This window comes from Clinocottus analis, unplaced genomic scaffold, assembly GCF_023055335.1.
Source record: "Clinocottus analis isolate CAN_PGR_092001 unplaced genomic scaffold, fCliAna1.0.p SCAF_6, whole genome shotgun sequence".
NCBI lineage: Eukaryota > Metazoa > Chordata > Actinopteri > Perciformes > Cottidae > Clinocottus > Clinocottus analis.
The window spans coordinates 16,590,908-16,614,570 of record NW_027176218.1 but is presented as its reverse complement, the minus strand read 5'-3'; the positions used below and the strand labels follow the sequence as shown (position 1 = coordinate 16,614,570).

General features: G+C 44.1%; 1 protein-coding gene across 2 annotated transcripts; it reads right to left on the bottom strand.

The window, feature by feature from the left end:
- Positions 1-84: 84 nt before the first annotated feature.
- On the bottom strand, positions 85-22,570 carry LOC137804171 (protein arginine N-methyltransferase 8-B). 2 transcript variants are annotated; one of them, XM_068603235.1, is made up of 10 exons: positions 21,825-22,570; positions 17,334-17,579; positions 15,109-15,264; positions 10,341-10,404; positions 9,337-9,479; positions 8,169-8,256; positions 6,421-6,536; positions 3,837-3,987; positions 1,311-1,432; positions 85-771 (listed from the first exon to the last, which is right to left on the bottom strand). In XM_068603235.1, exons 1-10 carry the CDS (start codon positions 21,891-21,893, stop codon positions 688-690), a joined length of 1,239 nt encoding a protein of 412 aa, XP_068459336.1. In that variant the 5' UTR covers positions 21,894-22,570; the 3' UTR covers positions 85-687. The 2 variants fall into 2 exon arrangements, with proteins under 2 accessions (XP_068459336.1, XP_068459337.1); XM_068603236.1 differs by having other exon boundaries at positions 17,334-17,576.
- Positions 22,571-23,663: the final 1,093 nt, after the last annotated feature.

Genomic DNA, 23,663 nt, shown 5'->3' with positions numbered 1-23,663 from the left:
GGAGTCCAAGCTGTGCGACAGCGTGACGCCTTCTAGTACACACTCACAGAAAGCTACTGGCACAATGACTACGCAAACACATGCTACCTTTCACATTACACGTACTCCCAGCGTCGTCCTGTCGCTGTCAGTTTACCGACATCGCTAAATTGACACAACTACAAATGAAAGTGTTTCTCTGGTCATTCCCTACAGTACACAATTTGACATAATAATTACACCTTAAATGTATTGTCCACCTATAGCAGAATGTGGACAGTGCAGTAATTTATTACATGAGCTCTACTGTAATTCAAAAATGGCAACTATCCCTCCATGAATTTCCCAAGTTATTGTGGAAAACAATCAAACACACAGGTACATCACTCCAGCTCACTTCTACGCACATCAATATTCAATAACATTCATCTTGACGAGGAGATATTCCTGATCTCTGTTTGTTGGTGTTACATTCAGGTTTGTTTAACAGTGAGCATGAGCAACTTCCTGCTTTCATTAAACACTGTATTGACAATAGCGATACGGTAACGGGGCCTTCACTGCTTGGTCTTCGGCCTGGACTTTCCTCATATTCTCTGCCCCTCTTCCGTCACACTTTGTGTCTGTCTCTGGACGTGGGAGTGTGTCTGTCTCCCTCTGGTGCTCAGGGGTTGTACTTAGCGGGGCACCATCGTCCCCCGGTCAAACTTAGCGCATCTTGTAGTCGTGGGATATGGCCGCTTCGCACAGCTGCCCTTTGAAATCCAGCTCGAAGGTGAAGTCCAAGTCGCGCTGCAGGTCAAAGAGAGGGACAAAAGAGAAATGGCTGTCAGACAAAAGGGATGCAATGAGTAAGCAAACACTTGATATATACATCCAGAGACTCAGATTTTCCATTTTGACCTGACAGCAGAGTGTGGTGTTAAGTATGCACGGGCTGTTTGTGTGAGACAACAGGAGGAAGCGAACCAGGCCTCCAGCGGGGGGGAGGAGAGGTCACGGACAAGGTCAACAATATCATTTGTTGTTTGTGGGCAGTGCCGCTTCCTGTTTGACTGCAATCCAACACTGAGGAGTAAACAATCTGTTGTGGGCCGGCAGGGCAAGAAATGAGTCATCTCTTAGGTGCGATGAAGGGCATACAGAGAAGAGCTCAAATACAACTAAGAAACACGTTCCACAATATATTTGATTCATTTATTTTCTAGCATTTTAGATTTTCTTATTCATACACACACAATAAAAATCACTTGAAGGCCGACATCATTACTATCGGTGTTATGATTCCACTTACCACACCACGCACGAGAATCAGACTGAACAATACTCACAATGTTTTTCTCATTGGGCTTCATGTCAATGCTGCCGACTATCTCCTCTCCTCTCCGCACCGTCAAATAGTCCTCCAGGTAAAACACCGTCTGCTTCCAGTGGGTGTACTGAGCATCTGGTGCTGGGAAACACACACACACAAGCGCACACACACACACGCATACACGCACAAGCCCACACACACAAACGCTTTTAAGATGTCATTTTAATATTCTAACAAAATGTTTCCACTGTCTTATCATCATGCCTTTATACATTATTTAGAAGTCGGAACTGAAATGTTAGTCATGGTTCATGAATCATGTATTAATGCTTTATAGACCAGTCATAAGCTATTTATAAGAAGTGTTTACTGGTTGCGAGGCTGTGAACAAACATTCATGATTCAACATTGATCATTTTAGATAGTATTGGAATATGAACAAAAAGGTGGCTTTGAAAGGTTGTCTCCAGTCGTATCAACGATCACCGTCATTCAATCTTCTATTTTTATGTATTTGCTTTTTAATTGAATTTAATTTGTAAAGAAGCTAAAGAAGAGGCTTCAGTGTGTAGTTCTGGGTTACACTACGAGGTGCTTCTGATATGGATTCATATTAGATGGAAGAAATACACTTAATATTAAAAATGTATTAGGCTACATTCCATATTCACACATGGCGTTTCTCTTCTTGGTACTCAAATGTCAAAAGGTTGATAATCAGTGTGACAGTCAAAGACCTGCGCGAATGAAGGCCCATGTCTCTATCTTTCTGATAAGAAAGTCGAACAAAGGTTTCAACTTTGGCAACACAACAACTAAACGACTGACACAGCAGATATGTCATCCTCTTGTCAGTGACACTGCATACTTTTTGGAAATGTTTCGACACAGTTACCCAATCTCACCACGAATCTGATCGTCATGCCAGCGAACACTGTGCAGAAAGCAGAGAGACGCAGGTTGTCAGTCCATCATGGGGCCAACAGAGATACTGGAATGTGATCGTTTATCTACCTGAATACCAGGATGAGAATGAACACAAACTGTACAGAGGAAGAGCAGGGGCGTTGAACCAAGTCTGTGTCCGTTCTAACCGGGAAGCAACGGTGCAAAAAGAACAGGGAGATCCACTTGAGTTCAAGACCATGAGTGGAAGTAAAGGCAGGAAATGCATGACTGCATTCTTGACCTCTCAGCTTCTGCTCCAGGCAATCTTCTTCCTACATCTCTTTGTATCTATTGTGCCACCTTATGTGCAGTCATCTCTGTGTTTATATATATATGTGTGTGTGTGTGTGTGTGTGTGTGTGTGTGTGTGTGTGTGTGTGTGATGTGTGTAAACACAGACAGGTAAAATCTGACACCCCAACCCCAAAATAAGTGTGAGTGTCCCTCAGTGCCCGGACCATTACCGATTGCTTTACAGAGACTCAAAGGTTCAGGAGCCTTTTAAATTGAATTTCTGCCAGCTTGGTTGCATTGCCTTTAAAGACGAGCTCTCTCTTTCTGAGAGTGCCAATCACCATATGGCTGCTTCACAGAATCCTTTTTTGTTGGAGGAGGGAGGGTTGGGGGGGGGGGGGGGGGGGGCACAGAGTTCAATAAAGACACTGACAAGCTAGGTTATTTATGCAAATTCAGCGGATATGCATTAAAATCTTTGACCCCCGCTTGCCTTTTTCTCTTTTGCTGAGAGTCTGTGTGTCTGAGGTTACCGTTTGTTTCTCTGTGTGTACGTTTAAATCTGTTTATCTTAAGGTTTTGGCAGACCAGGACACCTGAGGTTGGACACTGGAAGACTTGCTTTCTAGATAAAAGAAGCAAAGTGGGCACAGCATGAGAAAGCTTAGGTTAACTAATTATTGTATATGAATATAGTTATTCATGGAAAAGATGCACTGTTCTGATGATGCATTCATTTGGTAAATAAAATATATTTTGTTCAAACCAACGTTTTCAGTGATGAATTCAGCTTTACGAATCATTTCAATGTGCACTGTTTCGCACTACCACTAGAGGTCAGTCACACACAGACGCTCCAGTCCAGCTCTGTTTGGATCGTGTCAGTCTGATCTGAACTGCTCTAATGTAAAGTGAAACGACACTTGATAGATGCCTTCAATGTCTCAACATACACCACATTGGAGCTTTTTACTCCTCTTTGACTTAACACTGACATATAGTGCACATGCCCAACTGACGGTCTCGATTGCTTGCGCCAGGGAGCGTCCAGTTCCCTTTTAAATGTTTGCTTGTAGATGTTTTCCGTTTGCTTAATGTAGTGAAATTCGATTCCACTACAAATTGTATGAAACAAGTCCAGGAATATCCAAGTAAACTTGCCAACTATAAGTGAAGTATCCATGGAGCTGTGCTGTCAGAATAGAGAGATACTGAACCCGGCCTCTGGGTGGTGCTGTGTTATTGCTGTTTGGGGTGGTAATAAAAAAAAGATGTAATGCTTTAAAGCCACACACACACACACATGCACACACTCACAGAACCCTGTATGTGCAGTAATAGACAGTGTGTGGCATTTTACCTGTGGAGAAACCAGTCTTCTTGTGACACTTGGTGAACTCGATGTTGAAGTAGGTGACCAGTGCGTGGATGTAGTCGTTCCTCTGGATCTGCAGGCAGAACGCTGAGGTAAATGAGAGGTCCTCGGTCTTCACTGTGTAGATGTCAACCTCCTGCGGGGAGAAAAGATCGAGACTCTTCTCAAATATCTGGAGCGTATGAACAAAACTGACACCACAAGTATTTGTTAGCTAGCCCAGGGTTAGTCGAGAGGATGCCGCTCTAATGCCTGCCTGTTAAATACAAAGCTACTGCTACTTGTAGCTGCTGGTTAGCTTAACACAAAGACTGAGGATGGAAAACAACAAGCTGGCTTAAAAACGGCACAAAAACAGCCTAGACGTCACATTTTTATAACTTAGCATTCGGTGTGCTGGTGGGTAGAGCTGAGCTTGTTGCTTTCCTCTGTTTCCAGTCTTTGGACTATAATATGCTATGCTAGCCTGCTGCTGGATCTTTAAGGTGCAGACATGTCAGTGATATCACTTTTGTCATTCACCTAAAGAGTGAAAGGTCCACGCATGATTCCAAAAATGCCATTATTGTACTTTTGACTTCAACCGAACCCTTTTCCAAAACCTCCGACTAATGATCTCGCAAACTTACAACCATCTTAATATTTGGTAGGACCAGATCCAGAAAATTTTGATACGTAGTGCAAAAAATACAACACCAAGAAATACAGCACAGTCTCTATATCGGGTCACCGTTAGACTCCGGTGGGACTGTGCCAAAATCCGAATGACAATCAAGAATGGGGTCAGCAATCCTTGAAGGTAGGACAAGAGTAGAGGGATTGGGGTCGTCTGGGAGCTCTAACTATTGTAGGGGTCCAGGTGTTATTCGTGCATTGTACGAGCAACCCCAAATCTGTAAATGTCCCCTGATTCCAGTGAATTTAACAGGGTATCTGATAACCCACCGTCCCACTGGTAGAAGAACACGTTGTTCCAGATCCTGGCTTCCTGTCGGGTGAACAGCACTGCGCCAACATATCACGTAGCTTTAAACACTGAGAAACAAAGGGGCGGCCCCAGCTGAAAACACACATTACCCTGCAGGGTAAACATGCATGCAGAGGTGTGATAACCATGTTTCATCTATCGCCGACATTCACTGCTTGCTTTGGTGCCAGATGCCACATTGGCTGTGGAGGAATGAGCCTTATGCTTCCTAGCATTAAAAAAAAACAATGCAATATTATATTCAGATTCCCCCTGCTGTCTTTAGAAAATAATCACTCTCATAAACACCTTTAGATATTTACTCTGGTCATGCAGCATAAACTTCTCAAAGTCACATTACAAAGTTTAAGACGGCAATATAACGCACTACAATGTTTACAACTTTGCAATTACTCTGACTGCAAAATAAAAGATTTAAGAGCCCTATCATGCAAGTTGTTATTTCTGCAGGATGATACTTGGTTATGATCCTCAGTGAGTATTACCACCAAAGTTTAAAGTAACAGTTTAATAACATGTGGTCCTCCTGTGTGTGCTACTTCTCAGCAATGCAACTTTAATGAGGTCAGTCAGTAAGCCATTTAAAGACAATAAAGCTTGTCAGCAAGGTATTATTGTGGTAAGGCTTCTTTCATTTTTTTTTTTTTTTTTACAAGATCCCAAGACAAACAGCATTCCCATCATCGTCATAGAGAGTTTAATTAAACTCTCATGACTGATCGTGGAGCTGGATTTGTGTAACATCTCGCTGCCTTAAAAATGAAAGACTGTCTGATATCAGAGGAAAACCAAAGGGTGCTTCACAATCAGCAGCACTGAAGTCAATGTGTAATCACTCAGCAATGTAGGTGAGACGGGTGAGACAGGGCAGCGCTGTCTAATCAATACCAGTGATAAGAAGGTCAATACGACAAGGAGCACAATTAGAAGGAGCAGACTACTATTGACATGCGTGGCACAGCACCCTTATCAGTCTGATCCACGCAGACAGGGCAACAGCCAAGGTTGTACTCAAACCAGCCACAGCACGCATACAGTATGTTTACCAATAAACTATGCCACCTTCAACCGCATTGTCTATGGGACAACTTTTAATGTCTCACTATTGTAGACTACAATCACTCTTAATACTGTAAGGTCACCTTGTTTAACTCTGGTACAGTCTCTTCAGGTGACGAGTTAACCAGCATTGGGAATCGATGGTTGTATGAATGATTGTACTGTGAATAGCTTGGTAATAATGAGTCATGGAAAGGTCCATTTAGATGAGGGTGTCATTTGTTTTGCAGGTATTTAGTCATGATCTAGTTTTGAACACATCTTGATCAAAAGAGGTTGCTAGATGAAAGGTTAAGGGATAACCAAAGTTATTAAACTGTTCATCCCGAGGGGAACATTTATGTGTGGACAACAATTGATGGATATTTGTCCCCAACTACACGCCAATCCATCCAACTGTTGTCAAGATATTTCAGTAGTAGTAGTGGACTGTCAGGTGCACTGCATTGGTTGTACAGCTGACAGTTGGTCCGGCTCTGTGATGAGTCTATTAGCTGCCATTTGCTAAACTATTTGACCAACCTTGATGAGGCATGAGTTTGTCACCACATGTTTGGGGTCCACCACGTCCACCAGTGGCTCCCTCAAGGCCACATTACGGATACAGGTCATGTCAAAGCCGTACACGTTCTCCCACCCTGGTAAAAACACAGCAGGATTGAGTTACTTTGCAAGCATGTTCTCAGTTCTTCACTTAGTACAGTTAGTTCTTTCCAAGTTTCTATTCAGTTTAGTTGGCTTTCTAGGGTGGAAAAAGCCCCAGAAGATGCAAATAGTTAGGGCTGCAGCCGGAAAACAACATGAGTCCCAGTCTTACTCGTAGAGCTTCCCAGGATTATCCAAAACACGACCCCCAGAGTTAGAGAGTTAGACTCTCATTTTGGTTTTGACGGATGACATATTTGAGGATGATTTGCACACATGAGCTTACGTGAACGCATGCCCCCACTCATGCCTTGAATATTCTTGCAGCTTTAGCTAAATTATTCCATACATTATTCATTAAGCTCTTTAAGATAGTGTGTGAGCAAACATCTCTATCATGACCCAAAAGGAGGGAACTACTTTAGAGTGCAGGAAAGCCGGTGATAATGAACAGGTCACAAACCCCCAGGGACATTGTTATGTGCTCTATTTGCATTTCTTGCTGCCCACTTAACTCAGGCAGTGTTCAGCCCAGAGTAGCAGTAATTTCCACAGGATGCCCTCAGAATACTGCAGTGCATCCAAAGGCCACTTCTAACTCAGCCTAAAGAGCATATTGGCCAGTAGAGGAAAACGCTTTTGGTTAATATATGCACTTGTCTGATAGAGAGCATCCTCACTGCCGGCCTCACTGTCTGGTATGGTAACACCACACAGGCGGAGAGGAAGGCTCTGTAAAGAGTCATAAAGACTGCAGAGGGGATCACAGGGACAACACTTCCTTCCATGGACTCTATGTATGTGCAGCGCAGAGGAAATCATCAGAGACTTAGTCCACCCAGCTCCCTCTCTCGTCAGACAAACACTGCACGTACAACCTGAGACACAGCAGAGCGGACAGCATCATCACTCATAAAACACTTTTTTTTTTTCAACAGCTTCTTCCGCGCCACAGTCAGACTGATGACAAAACAAAACTATTAAAATATGTGTAACAATAACCAAACATTACCTCACTTCACTCATCATGAGCAATATGTGATATATTATTGTCCGTGAAATAAGATCATGTGTCATACACCTACTGATAAAGGTGCAATATTCTAACTGTGCAATATCAGTTTGGTTATGAGCTGAACTTCAAATACAGAATGATAGCATTCAGGCCTCATTGGAAAGCTTTGCATAGCAGCGAGCCAATGTGCCATGACTTTCACATGGTGCAGTGTGGTTTTCATAACTTCCCAGATGTATGGGAGAGTGTGAGTAGGAGGACTATTGGCTATTGTTCTGTTTGCATGCCTGTTGTCATCGAGGTGGTGCACTGGCAACACGGACTCCAGCAGCAAAAAACTAAGCCCACAGTCCTCCTGGCATGGAGTAGGATCAAACGGAGATGGAGAGGCTTGTGGATTTTATAATATCAATTATCACCCCCGGTGTTACGCCAGAGGAGAAGTTCAAAATCATTTGCGGAGCTGGAAAGGTCGTGGAGGAGTGTGCCCACACTCATGTGAGTGCAATGCGGAGGTGTGGACGGTGTTCTGCATCTGCGGTTCACTCCCAATACAAAGACATAATCCTGGTAATACAAACAGTTACACACTCTCACACACTGAACTCACAATGTATTTTGAAGTCTTTGTACTGCCTGTCCTCGATGGCGACCACGTACAGAGAGGCACGATCAGGGAACATGAGTCCACCGGGTTTCTGTTTGACAAACGAGGCAAAGAAATAACCCTGCAGTTAATCCTGGACACATTATAAAAAGACGGCATGACGGCGTCGGTGACATTTTTTTGATTTCATTGTTCCCTCTTCGCGCAGACTGTTTATGATGTATAAGACTATAACTATTATTTTCAATCACAGAAGATACTTAACAATAGGATCAGTGGTATATGCAACATTTCTGCAAACATTATAGCCTTCTTATTACTGTAATATGTCTTCCTTGGCTTGTGTTCTTTCTGTTAAGGCAATAGTGATCATTGCAATATTAAGTGTATTATATTAAAGGTGCTAAATACGAGATTGTGATGGGTGACAAGACGACTTTGGTCAACTGTTTGTTGTTCTCTTTCAATTATTGAATGATTTTCTGTTTTATGATAAAGGGTTGCAAGTAGTACTTAATAAAGATATATGTCAATTTGATTCTGACTGCTATTAGAGTATCAGTTCATTTTTTTAAACGATACATTTCAGCCTGAAGCATACTGCACTCTCGTGATATGATGCCAGGACGATTACTGTAAACGTGGGGTTACAAGCCGCTACTCCCTTCGCTGGGTGTGCCTGCTAGCTCCCTGCGGTAGCCAGCTAGCGCTTCTGCTGCTGCTAGCTCTCTGCTAGCTCCCTGCTAGCTCCTCGACAACCAGGACCAGGGAGCTAGCAGCAGCGCTAGCAGCAGCGCTAGCAGCAGCGCTAGCAGCAGCGCTAGCAGCAGCGCTAGCAGCAGCGCTAGCAGCAGCGCTAGCAGCAGCGCTAGCAGCAGCGCTAGCAGCAGCGCTAGCAGCAGCGCTAGCAGCAGCGCTAGCAGCAGCGCTAGCAGCAGCGCTAGCAGCAGCGCTAGCGTGCGACAGCGCTAGGCACCCACCGAAGGTAGGAGCGGCTTGTAACTCGACCTTTACGGTACATTATTTGCAAATTCTATTATTATGACTTATTTCAGGGTTGTTACAGTGTATGGTGAATTTTGTCCCTGGGATATCTGTTCCTGATGTTAACGCAGGATGAACTTACATATCACGTCTAGAGACACATCAACACACACTCCACACATCCTACCAGCCACTTGTCCCGGGCAAAGATGACGGTGTTGAGCATGGATTCATAGAAGAGGCAGTAGCCCATCCACTCAGATATTATGATGTCAACCTTCTCAACAGGAAGCTCCACCTCCTCCACCTTGCCCTTGAAGATGGTGATCACTGCAACACACAACACACTCTTTGAGGTCATCATCAATTTTTTTTTTGTATTTTGGCGTACAAAGAACTGTCTAACACAAACAAGCAGGAATGATAATGCCTATAAAAGTGTGTGAAAGAATATGTAAGACATGTGAAAATCAATACGATTCATTATGCATACTGTATATGACAACATACTGCATGCAAGAAATACACTAGTGTGTGAGACAGAAAATAAACTCTATATAGAAGATGTGCCAGTATGTTCTTATGGAAATCAAGCCAGCTGGGGTTTACAATGGAGGAGTAGATCATTGCCCTCCCAGAGAATAGCTGACTTCAGCTTTTTTTCTTCTTCTACTTTTCCTAGAAGTTATTGAAGAGTCTCCCTGGTGATACAAAGTGTCTGTCAGAATAACATGCGAACCCTGTTACTGCCTTCCTGCTTGAAACTCAGTGAGTTAAAGCTTGTGTTAACTCTACTTTCAATTACTTGTTCATATTTAATATTCATAGGCTTGCAGACAGCACATTGGCTGACAGGTTGGTTTATGCAGCTATCATGTGGTAGATGCACAGTCAGTAGCTTTGGTGTAATTAGTTTTTTTTTACTCCAGAAGTTACAGAGGTGTTATGCATAAGCTTTGAAGTTCCATAAATTGGCAGCATGTTTGTGCAAATGAATATAAATGAGCTGGCCCAGTGCAGTATGGAAGGATCAACACAACATCTTCTTCTTCTTATCCTCAAGCGTATCTATAGCCTTCCCTCTCTCCTCCTCATTCACTATGTCTGTCACGACTGTAAGCTGGTCTGTTACTCCCTTCACTGCTGATGAAGCGCAGTGTTGTCAGAATGGAGCGGGGCAGGGCCTCTCACCACTGTCGAGGTGGTTGGACTTGATGATCCTCTCGGAGTACTCTGATATACTGGAACATTCAATCTAGCAGGAGATAAAAAAGAACAAAAAGAATTAAATTATCGTATATAGATCAAGAGGATGCTTTGTGAAGAATATCTTGAATGGGATGTCAACAACACACACACACATGTCCTCAGTTTGCCTATAATGCAAATTCACAAGATTTTAAATGTCAGCCTTGCTTATGTTGACTGGAATGCCTCGAGCTCATTCGGCATGAATTGAGCGGATACATCAGCCGCAGTTTAAATGGGATACAAGGAGATCCCAAAGCTCGTCTCATTCCTTCTATTACACAGCTTTACATGGTTTAAATCCTAGAAATCAAGTTTATCCAGATGTCCAACCAAAAAAAACGTTCTGCTTTGCTAAATTGTATTAATCTTTTTTGACAGAATTTTGTTTTTGTTTTGGGAAATAATGTGCAACAGCAATCTCGTCTCCGTCCGGTAATCCTTGTTACCACTACTGTTTACAGTCCGTGTATGGGCAATGAGCTTGACGCGGAATGAGTCTTCAGAAGCAGTAACTTCATTTCAAAAGGTTTACTTCACAAAAACAAAGTTACAAGAATCATTCAGTGCACGACGATCAAAAAACTGCCTTGCTCCACAGACTGATTAAGTCTATTATGGATCTTACATAATGGATTAGGGTCATGAGAGGTCACAAGCATACAATATTAAAAACCACTTTTAACAATGAGGGACATTTACTGCTAAAGACATATAAAGAAATGTTGTTTTAATATTATAGCAGGATACTATTTGCTTTTTTCCCCCTCACGATCCCTGACTGTTTGTTCATCTGGCTGCTCCACCCATCCAGGGATTCCTCACAGTAAACTCCAATTCCTTGTGTTATTTGGAGTAAAGACAAGTCCAGAATTGAATTTTTATTTTTGATACATCGCTCCCTGAATGCCCTACGTGAATGCCGGTCCAACAGCGTCCTCTTTGTTTAGTATCTCTGTGTGGGTGGCTTCCATTGCAGGCCTCAATACAACACCGCGTGCAAACTGATTTTAAAATTGAAAACTGGGCAGCTGGATCTCTGCCAGTTTTAGGAGAAAAGAGGGGAGTGAGATACAATAGCTAACAAGCTTAAAGCGTTTGAAGGCATTCCCTCAAGGGATTTTCTTTCCTGTTTGCTGTTTGCTCGCAAAAATTATCTTCTTTTTTTTATGACTTAAAGTATTTTTGTGAAAGTGAGCCTGACACAAGAAGGAAGCTAACAAGGGAGGGATTATCATCTGGCATTGGGTACCGAGGTTCATTTGTCTTTGCAAGAGACATCCAGGGGTCAAGCTGAAATTGGGGAAGACAAAGGAATAAGACGGGATCGAGTTTGCAAGGTGACCAGACCCTGAAACGCTGCCGGGGCATCTTATATTAGGTGAAGCTTAGTCACTACTCAACTGCGACCAGCCATTTAGCTCCATGAGACCTTCAACTTCTAGTTGTAGTCGTCCTTTTACATTTTAATTTCTTTCAAATTATCCTCTACCCTATTTTTTACATGACATCATTCACCCATTCACACACTGACGGGAGGAGCTACCATGCAAGGTGCCACCTGCCCATCAGGACTAACTAACATTCACACACTGTAGGAACAGCTACAGGAGCTTGGGGTTAAGTGTCTTGCCCAAGGACACATCGACAGACACTAGCGGAGCCGGGGATCGAACTGCCGATCCTCTGATTGAAGGACGACCCCGCTCATAACTGAGCAACAGTCGGCCTTTAAGTCTACGCCCTCCATGTGATACTTTTTCTTTCTGAGTTATCGGCTCCTTGCTTGACATATTTTGTACTTCCTCTGCCCGTCAATGCAGGACTCATGCTGATGTATTAAGGTGCCAGCAATAGCAGAGTTATAACATAATAAAACCTCCTTCATTCATCAGAATAAAACCGGGACACTTCTTGTAAGCAACTCCCAAACAAAATGAGAACATAATTCAGGAGGAGGCGTTTGTCAATACCGATCTCTTTCAGCATCAGGGAGTCTAATAGTATGGATTTCCATCTGAGTGTGCGCGCTCTTTTCCACTTGCCCCTGGGACTCGGTTTGCCAGAGGTGTGCGACCTTATTCATGCTGCAGGAGATCCATCTGTTCGTAATCAAGAAGGGGACTCCTGCGTGAACTCTTGGTGCTGTGCATTGTAAAAACATCAACACGCTGGGACCCTTGTGGAGAGAGCTGGCTGGAAAACAGGCCTTTTGTTTAAAAAGGTTGTACAGTCGAGCCACGCATCGAAGACGGGTAAATTAGGAGATATCATCTTGGATATACCCTTTCTTCTTGTTGTCGCAGTGTAACACACGTACAGAAGTTAAATTCTGGCTTCTGCTTTCTCGCTGAGGTCTTTAGTTTCCCCGCCGAGCGTGCAGGGAGCAGGACCTCGACATTCGAACAGCCTCCCTGGAGCAGCCCTATTCTCTGCTGCCTATTAGTGGAGCGCTGCTCAAGAGGCTGCCGGTGGCGCCCCCGGTCTTCTGTCTCGGTCTCACACACATCTATTCACCCCGCCAATTAAAAACCAGACTGTGTCAACTGCGTAAACAACCAAAGGAATGCCAAATGTTGCACCAGGTGTGTGTGTGTGTGTGTGTGCATGCCAGGGCATTGCTGTGATAATGGGGCCTCCAACGTCAGCCCTCTGATTGGCAATGATTGCTCATCTCCTTCTGAATAGTTGCGAGAGGAGACAGCCATTAGCCATGTGTCCATCAACGTCGCGCTTCAGTGGGAGCGCTGAGGCCTCGAGGCGCGTGTAAGGTCAACACCCCCTCACGCGGTGCCTCTTGCAGCTCGCAGGAGTGTCAGGAAGAGTCACTGTCACTGGAGTGCTGCCACTAGTCACCGTCTCTGGAGACGCGGCGAGTGCAGGTTTCGAACTTGGCTCAGGTGACATGCGCGGCTCCCCTCTTCACCAAGTTGACCCACATTTTCTTTACCTTTATTCCTATGCCAAGCTTTCTCAAGCACTACTTGTTAAGTTCTACAACATTCACATGATCAAGCTTTGATGGACTATGAACTTATCAATTAGATAACACTCAGCAAATGCGTGCGTAATGTTAGGAGAAACTGAGCTGTTGCATTCAGCTCAACAAATTCTGCCCCAAAATTTTATGGTCTATCAAATTCTAAGAAAAGTGTTGACGATACGTAGCTAAAGTCTGCTGGACATGACACATCACATGCTAATTTATATACCAGTGTCTTATTTATATACTGTATAAACAACGTTACACTTTATCATTAGATATCTTTTTTTTTATCAAGCTGATTTAATTTCATTAATATGCATGTAAATCTTCTTTTGTCTTCTAGGTTTTAACCGCAGTGCAGAGAGCAGTTATCTGAAGTACAAGACTCTTTGTAACTCGTGCATGGTATGCAACATTTATTGGACGGACGCTGTCGCTGTGCTGCAAACAAACGCTGCACATATCAAACCACCTGTTAAAGCCTTGTTGCACGATGGTTTTCATTCAGAGTGACGTCGGCTGTTTGGGCGATGATACATAGTTTACATTGGCCCTCTGTGATGTCATGCTGGGCACACAGTTTGCAATCTGCACGTGTAAACTGGTGGACTGAAGCTGCCGCCCGTAGTTTAATATCAGGGGTTATTGAGAGCTGTGATGATTCAAGTATATGGACTGACCCCACTAAAGACACTATTTACTGTACTTCACTGGGTTTATTTAAAATCCCACATACTGCTTTCCTGCTGGTAACCTTCATAGCTACAAGTCTGTGATGTTACATTCTGCAAGAAAAACCATGAGATATTTACTGTAATGTTATCAGGGAGAAAAAGAATCAATTCAAAATGAACGTCTGTCACGTGTGAGCTCATTTTATTATCATTATATTACTTTTACTATCTTATTGAGAATTCAGCACAGTCTCTTATGTGTACTTTGTGGAGCCAAAATAGAGGTTATCACTTTTTTTTTATGGAACGAGGTCCATATGACAGAGTGAGTTATTGCTGGCCCGGAGCCCAGTCCTTCCACCTATCAGGCCCATCTTTCACGTGGAGCTTTATGAGCTTTAGGTACGGTAAAGGGGTTGGTCATTGGTGCAGAACTCAGACTGAGCGCATCCAAGTCAAAGGTGAACCGAATCCCTGAAACATTATCCCCATTTATATTGATGAAGCCTTTCCAGATGGGACAGTGCGTGGTAAAGCATGACGTGAACTTCAACGTACAAAGCGACGGGATAGAGGAAAAATGCAAATACTGGATGCGAGGCAAAGTCACACATACACGCATAACGTCAACCGGTAGCTCAGAACAAGTGTCTTGGCAATTCCAAGTTAAACATCTCTCCACATCCCCCATCCCACTTGTCAGGAGAAAAAATACACTCGATGTGGTTATCCCAAACGGGTGGAGTCTACCTGGCATGTATTCTCAGACATGCTCTGACTACCAATTAGTTCTGCTGTGGGACACAATGAAGGAAAGAGCTCTTAAATCGCTGCCGCTCCGCCTGTCAACCTGCCGCAGCAGCCACACACTTTTATCACCTGCCTGTCAGACGAGATATTCCGCGAGAGATTACAGGGGCGCCTGACTTGAAGGAACATGGTGAACATGTATGAACAGAGGGCCAGACGTACGCGCATACAGGACATGCACCGTGATTAGACCCTGATGGTTCAGCAGGATACCGCTCCACTAAAAGGAAACAGGTCTTACCCCATACACGTGCTTGGCGCCCGCTTTGGCCGCGAACATGGACAGAATCCCTGTCCCGCTGCCGACATCCAGCACGATTTTGTCCTTGAAGACGTGCTTGTTGTGGTACATGGAGTTCCTGTAGGTGAGCGTCCTCACTTCGTCTTTCAGCATCTCCTGGTTTAGCATATGACAGACAATTTGAGGAAGACGTTGACACGGGTAACCCCTACGGAGGGTGGAAATGTGTTTCGGCGAATTGAAAACACTGGCTGGACACGGAGGTCTGGATTTGCTCGGATATCTGCGGTCGGGCGGTAATAAATAACACACATCCTTCACGTAATCTTACTGTATTTCTGCTCCGGCGTTTTGCTCTATATTCAAATCTTGGAGTCTCGGAATAATCCCCAATGAGCCCCGAGGCTTCGTCTGTCTCTATGTCATACCAAATGCATCCATGTGTAAGTGTGAAGAATATTCGGAAATATGACAAAAAGAATACACCTGACCTACTTTCCTCGGCATTCAATGCAGCTCAACCAATGAAATATTACATTCTTAAAATTATATGAAACATAAAGAAAGTTTTTTTTTTTTTTAAATGCTTAAAGTATAGCAAAGTTGCACAGATCCTCTACCATTCACCGTTAAGTCCAGACTTCGAGCAGAGCTAAGCTGGAGTTAAGGCCTAAATTTCTCCCAGACACGGTTCAGATCTCATGTCCTTTGATGGGATTGCCTGACCGTAACCCCGGCCATGCCTCTAACCGTGCGTGACATAAAGCATTTCTTTGTTATAGGTTATTGGGGTTGTCCGGAGCAGGAAGAGGCTGAGAGTCCCAGAGTTTCCTTTAAATGTCACACGTGATCATCATTAAAGAGCCTTTCTGCAGCGCACAATAGAGGAGTCTGAAATGATACGGTCGAAAAAAGAAAAGAAGAAAAAAAGAATTAAAAGAAAAAAACCACATGGAGACCAATTTTAGCAGAACAAAAGGAACGATGAAGGCAGTTCATTATATCTGCTACTGTGGCCATTGATCTGGCGATAGCAGTGTGACAAGTGTGTGGATGAAGCACCTAACTTTTTACATTTGACTCATTTACTCTGGCTTCCTGTGCTTACTTTGGGGCTTTAGTCCTTACTGCAAAACCTGAGTTAGTCCAGGACTCATTGACATAAGGTTCAGGCCGAATGAATAATGAAAGCTTTTGCCAAAATCTATGAAAACTATTTTAGCGCTTCTCTAATGGAAACATAAAAAATGCATTATAATCATTAATAAAACACATTATAAGTATGTGTATTGAGCTTTACAGGCATTGGCTTGAAAAATGCCAGTAAGTATACAGCAACTGTATTATGATACTTGACCCTAAAAGTCATGATAAGATGGCTTTTTTTTTCCAAGCACTAACATTTGTAATTCAACCATTACTCTTGTGGATAGACCGCGCCACAAATCAAACAGGAAGTCTGCGGGTGGACTGTATTTTCTGAGCCACTTACTGGGAAGTGATAAGGCAACGGTCCATTTAATCGGCAACTACATCTTACAGGATATTACCTATTTCCATTTTGATCTATTGCACCTCCGAAGGAATGGTGTTTACATCCAGGTTTACACCGGGATGGGAAGACCGGTGTCCACTGATTGGCATTAGATACCAAACAGCAACATCTTGGGCAGTTGCTGGTTTTTCTGTTGCATTTTCTCTCTCCAGAGACCTGGAGGTTCATCGGGGACGTGGGACACACCTGGTCCCCCGTGTGAAGATGAGCCAGAGCGGCAGCAGCCGTCTCGTGGCAGATCTCCTCACTGCACATCTCTGTGGCGTGACTTTTGGTTTACTTTTGTTTTTAAAGCACAACATCCATACAGCACATGTTCACTGACTGACAGATTCCTCCCAGCTTTTTCTACACTTTAGTAAAAACCATGCAAATCAATTTTTTTCCTTTCAAAAATAAGTTTGCACTATGTATTACGACAGTTTCATACACTGCGGGATAAATATAAGTATATTTGGAACTTACATTTATGGGAACATAGTTTAAAAAAATGTGAAAATGAGGGTGCAAGGAGGAGGGCATGGTTGGAAAAACAACATTTTTGGGTCCCGACTTTAGTTCCAGAGACTATTTGGTCAAAAACAGTCATCATGCATGTCTCACATCTGTCTAAATATTGTGGATAAGAACAGACACAGGAACAAGAAAACAGGGGGGGGGGGAAACATACCTCATGTATACCAAAGTGGGCATAAGAGTCAAAGTAGTAGTCTCGTGACGTCATCTCCTCGGGGCTGAGCAACTTGGACATCTTCCCCCGCCCGGGACAGCTCGAAAGGCCGGCGGCATGAGGCGTGTGCGGCGGCCGAGAAGGCCGCGAGGCATGCTGGACGGAAGGCACCGGCTTGGGCAACGAGGTGGGCTGTGCCGACTGGGATTGGATTATGCGGATTGGCCGCGGCTGCGGCTGCGGCTGCTAGAAAGAAAACGATAAAGAGTAAAAAAAAAACAACACTTTATCGTGGCTGAGGACTGTGTGCATTTGTTATTCAAATCATATTCCGAGCAAAAGAAACTAAACACGGAGGCAACGGCAACTTGGCATCACACGGTGCGGGCAACCATTGGCTTGTCTCGTCATCCATTCCCCTCCATAATTTCATCTGCTCTCATCCCGCTCAGCTCGACTCGCGGGCTACTGTTCCATGAAGCCGTCTGGTGGTTTCACAGAACGCTCTGATTACTGACATGAAGTCTGTCTGTCAACAGGAGGCAGAGATGGCAGGAAAACTCTGCTCTGCACAGACGGTACACCCATAATGCCCTGATTATCACCTCGGAGGCCAGCTGGGATCATCGAGCCGTGGTGCGTGAATGTGTATTGGTCTACGAGTGAGACAGAGACAGGGAGGAAGAAACAGACTCCCAGGATATCACTTTTGAGCCAATAAGACACCGTTCTGGTGTTTGTACTCTTTCCAACTTTCAGCCTTCTAAAAATAAATGGGAAATAGTTGGCAAGGTGGATGAAAATAGGATGACAGTGATGCTCAGTATATTTTACTGTTAATCATGGATGAGAAACAAAATAAAAAAGACAAAATTGAAAGGCTTGTGTCTCAGGAAAGCTTATGAAGGTAGAGCATGAGTTTGACCTGAAATAGCGCTTTCTACTGTAATTTGAACACGACACGCTGTTTTTTTTTCTTCTTTAGTTTGCATTAACACAGTCTGATCTTGACCTGGAGCCTTTTATTACATTTTTAGTTTTTGCCAATGTAAAAGTTGAGGTTGAGGTTGAGGTGATGGTCGGCAGCATGTAACCAGCAGAAGGACGTCCATTTCAATTGTGATTTCATGTCATTTCTGTAATAATTGTTCCAATTTAGCCTTCACTTTGAAGTTGGTCATGTATCTTTTAGTGCAATGTAATAAAGCTGACATAAGACAGAGTCAATAAGGGGGATGAACGTATTAATGGAGGAAGTCATTCTGTTGAATTACTGTATGGGACATGGATCTAATGGACTTAAAGTATTATCCTGGTGACATTGATTCTTTTCCTTTTTTGAGAGGATCAATCATCCTCATCCTACCTGTATCTTTCCCTCTCAGGTGGCCTTGATATTTATCTGTGTCCTCTCTCTTCCTGCTGGGCCTAAATGCCACGGACTGGGAATGAAAGCTGACATATCAGGTGTTAACCATGCTGGCTCCGTGGCGCTGGTGACGGTAATGTCTGTCAGTCCACTTCGGCCCAGACGGAAATATTTTCACAATTATTGTAATGGATAGTTGTGACATTTTGTACAGACATTCATGATCCCCAGATAACAGTGAGAGGGAGATCCTCTGACGATACCAGAGGTGACCTTAAAGGTCAGAGAACTGACTTTGTGTGACCAGACTGCTGCAGTAGTGCTGACGGCAGATCAAGAGAGCGTCGCCCTCTGAGACATTTAGACTTGGCTTTGGCTCATGAACAAAGCTAATGTGTTGTGTTTATTCAGTCTGAACAAATTAGCAAACAGGCTAACACTCATGTGAATGTCATACCATCAGCGTGTTAGCGTTGTGGGCATGTTAGCATATTTGCATTTCACCCTTTTATGGAGGCGCTGGCTGGAGACTCATGCCCTGTGGATGACAGCTCGTCTCATAGTTAGCCTTCTGCTAGTGTACATGTTCAGTGCTATCTCCTAACTACACCTGAGACATGTATACACGACTAACTGCCCTTATTGAATCAACAATCTTTAGCATGGGAATCCTAAAACACTCCAGAATGAGCAAGAATAGCACTTGTCAGGCTAAAAAATAACAATCTGAGTACTGCCTTTTTTAAAATAAACTTAGTTGATTGGTACAATTGGTAGAGTGATAAAGTGTCTGCATATAAAACATGTCTTCTGAGGAAGAAATTCTGAGCAACATTATAGCTTTTTAGCATTCAACGCAAATAACACACTGGACGCTGCAGTATTTCCTTAAACATGACCGCAGGGAGCTCGAGACCCTGGAGAAACATCGGCGTCTCTGCTTGGTCGAGTTCACAGAGTGTTTGATTGTTTGTCCCAAAGATCACACACATTGCGAGGGGCTTATTAAAAAGGAACGACCGACTGTTGAACTCTTAATCCTTTAAGCCACAATGTTGATTTAACAAGAGAGTGAGTGAGGACGCCGCAGCGACCTATACGTGCAGATATTCCCACGACGTATCCCCATGGAGGCTAATCTGTAACTGCCTGTAGATGTGTTTTATTGATGCGTTACTTCAGTCGTATAATTTGAAATGACAAACAAATGTTTCTGTTTAGCGACTGAACTAAAGGGTCAGTGGTGATATGCACACACTCCTAAAGACTGCAGAAGAAATGTTGGCACGGTCTAAAAATAAATTACAACACTGAAAGACAAAACACAGGATCTGATACAAAGCTGTCTCTAAACCGTCCCTCAGAGAGTAGATAATTACAAGACCGGGCCACAGAAGCGGCGATTAAGGCCGCCAACTTTAATACTCAATCAATGAGAACTTTCTCAAAGTTGCAGTATAACGAAATCGCCCCCAGACCATCATTAACGGGAAGATTAAAGCAGACTTGGGTTGCAGGACGGTCAGAGGAGAGCAGCTGCATGTGTAACTGAGACCCGCCCTTGCCTCTGACCCCCCCCCCCCAGACAGATAAACACACGGGGTTGTATTTCAGTCTGGATCCTCGTCCACACATGGAGGTGAGAATTGTTACTTGAGAAGGACATTCAATTGGCACTTATGTTATGAGGGAACACACAGACACATCATACTTGTTTGGCAGTTAAAGATGGCGCCTGTTTATTTGTCCTGAGGTCAGTAATGATGTCAGTAGGCGGATATGTTTAGGGAAGGCTCTCTATACAGTAAATTGCTGTTTTAATGCATATCCGGGAAGAATTACCAGATAGATGACTCAAGGTGGTAATGGCCTACAGCAGGAAGAAAGATGTGCTGTGATAAAGTCGAAGGAAACCAGTACCAATGGAAAAGGAATCTGTTTGGTCTTCTGCCATTACGGCACTTTGGTGCCTCTGAGAACACACATTTCAAAACAGCAGGGAGAGGAAGGCACAGATGTATCCATCAGGGTCCTCTTATCATGATGGAGCAGGTGCCGGCTGCCCTCGCACGTGAGCGCATTGGCGAAATGTTGAGAGTTCGATGTGCCTCGCCCGTGAATGAACTTGCTTTGAGGTGACTTTTTTTTTTTTGGAACGAATAATCAAATTGCAACATGAGGCCGTCTCCAACTTCACAGGGTGTTTCTATCTTTTCAGCATGACTGAGCTGCACTGCTCCCTCAGCAGTCAGATTGTGAATACAGATGTGCTGGCACTGCATTGGCTCATGTCCTGTTGCTCCGAATTCATAGGGAAAGAAGAAAAAAAAAGCTATATTTTAGGAATTCTTGGATGAAACGTGAATGAATGTCGATCACATCATTGTACACATTCTTGTGCTTTTGAGGAAATGCATTTTTAGATATTATTATTTTTATTTTATTTATTTATTTGGGGTAAGGGCTGCAAATGTTTGACTTAAACTAGTTCCGGCTACCCTATTGAGGGCCCTATAATGCGACCAGGAAGCCAATACAGCTGTTCCGTACAAGTCCCAGCGTTCTCCGTTTGGTCTGCTGTGCGAGGTGCTGCAGCACCTTGGACAGCGCAAGTCATCCTCCTCTCGGCGCAGCGTTCAGCCTCATCATCCTCACAGCGTCATCCCGATTTAAACAGGCTATTTTCATGCAAATGGGGTCTAATTTAGATTTCTTCAGACGCTGTCTGGGGTTGATCCTGTGTGGCCAGACGGGGACTACTGTCCCGTCTTCTAGTAAACATACAAGTGAAATCCCATTGCAGAAGAACACTCCAACCTTGGAAGCCACACGGTTAAAAACGAGACAACGATGCTTTATGAGTGTATTATTTTTCTACTGAATGTACTCGATGTTGGAAACACCTGCTCTGCAGACAGTTACTGTTTCATTGTAACCTCCTTGCAGAGATGGAGTCTATATTTCATCACTCATGGCTGCGGTCCTACTATCCGGACGGAATCCGCATTTTGTCCGGGACGCAACTTCTGCTCAAGGTAAACATGCTGCAGCTACTCTGACAGAGCCCTCTCTCCTATTCTTTTTTCATGCCAAAAGGCAAAAGGTGTCTCTCACACACTTACCTCAATGCTCTCAGACTCCGCCATTTTTCTCCTGAGGAGCATGCAGCGGGACGAGTGCTTAATTCCCATAAGAGCCAGGAAAAAGAAGGCGCTCACACTTGATGGAAGTAAAGAGGACGATCTTCTCCTGCGTTCTGTGTCGTTCAGTGACACTTCTCACTCACATCCCAAAACTGCAGTGTTCTTTGCAAATTCTAAGACTGGGAAAAGACACACAACTACACGAGGTCCCAAAAGCAATGCAGCTGCTGTTGCCATGAATGGTCGTGGATTCCATGGTGCAAAAGTTTGAGGTCCACCGGTGTGCGTTTCTGGAGCGCATGAGAGGAAAAGGCATCATTTGGCATCAGATGTCTGGGGGGGAAAAAAAGAGAAACGTCCCGTCCCCGTGACAAGGCGAGCGCACACGCACAGTCTCAGGAGATTGCGGCAATAAAAGCAGCGGATTGTCATGAAAACACGGGTTAACTCGCACTTTGATTGATTCCTCTCCCGCGTTTCTAAAAATAGTGCCGCGTCCGCTGTTGCCTTCGCGGAGTGTCACGGAGAGCCTCCATGCACGGCAATCTGATGACTCCTAAAACGTGCCCGCGAATGTGTTTTTTTTTTAAATTTTTTTTACCACAACCCATGAATAATGATCCCCCTGCTCTCTAATGTGCATGGGACCTCTCCAGCTGTTGGCTCACTCGGCTTCGCTCTCCATCCTCGCAAAGTGCTGAACGCTGTGCCTGCCCAGAGAAAGTTGGAGTTTGGTTCACTCCCTGTTGAAGAGCGAGGACGCTCTGTACTGGACACACACACACACACACACACACACACACACACACACACACACACACACACACACACACACACAAAGGAAGTGACCACTTCTGTCTCATTGGCCGAAGGGGCAGTGTCAGCGCTGTTATCTGCTTCACCTGCTCTGCTCTGTCCGGGGATGCAGCATTAACATCCCCAACACACACATTCACATGAATACACCATTTTCTTTGATGCATCGCCTTCCTCTCTCAGCTGTTACCCAAAAGAATTGCAGGATTTTCTTTTTGGTTAACTTGACATTTACTGTTCTCTTGAGGTATTTTGTCCCGCTAATGAAAACACCCATGGTTCTGCCCAAACTGCAGTGGTTTGCTAAATGGCGGCAGGATGGCATCGCAGTCAGAGCTGTTTCACAAGTAAGCGCGAGCGAGTGGATCTCGCCTCCGAAGCCTTCTGCTTTTGCATCGCCGTCTATTTTGAGGAGAGGCCATCCCTCGCTGCCACCCACACCACTCACCACTTGTTACATTATTCAGTAGAGAGGTATAGGCAGACAGTCTCCCGGCACCAGGAGGATCCAGGAACCGGCCCAAGTCCTATTTTTTGTTGCACACACCGAGCGCCATTATTTCCAAATACCTGTAACCACAATTTGCAAGAAGGGTCTTCAGCTGATTGGTCTTTGTCCTGCATTACACTATTGCTTTCGGTTTAGCACTTTCGGCGCCTCCACAGCACATGTAGCTCACACATGCTTTCATTGCTGATGTGACTGAGCTCCCTACTCCATTGCTTTGTTTATGAAACAATTTGAATCACATGCGTGGACTCCCTCCAATTCATATTCCCTGAGCCAGTTTGTGACGCAGGTGTATGTTTGCAATGCTCACCATCATAGTTTAGCATGCTAACATTTGCGATAAAAGATAATGCTTTTAGATATGCAGGTTTTTGGTAATTCACCCAGATAATAGATGCATTACGATTTTCACCTGAAAAGTCAACGGGATCAAAGTTATGTTAGTGGATCTTTTGGGCAACGTGAACGTCTGTGTCACATTCCACAGCGAT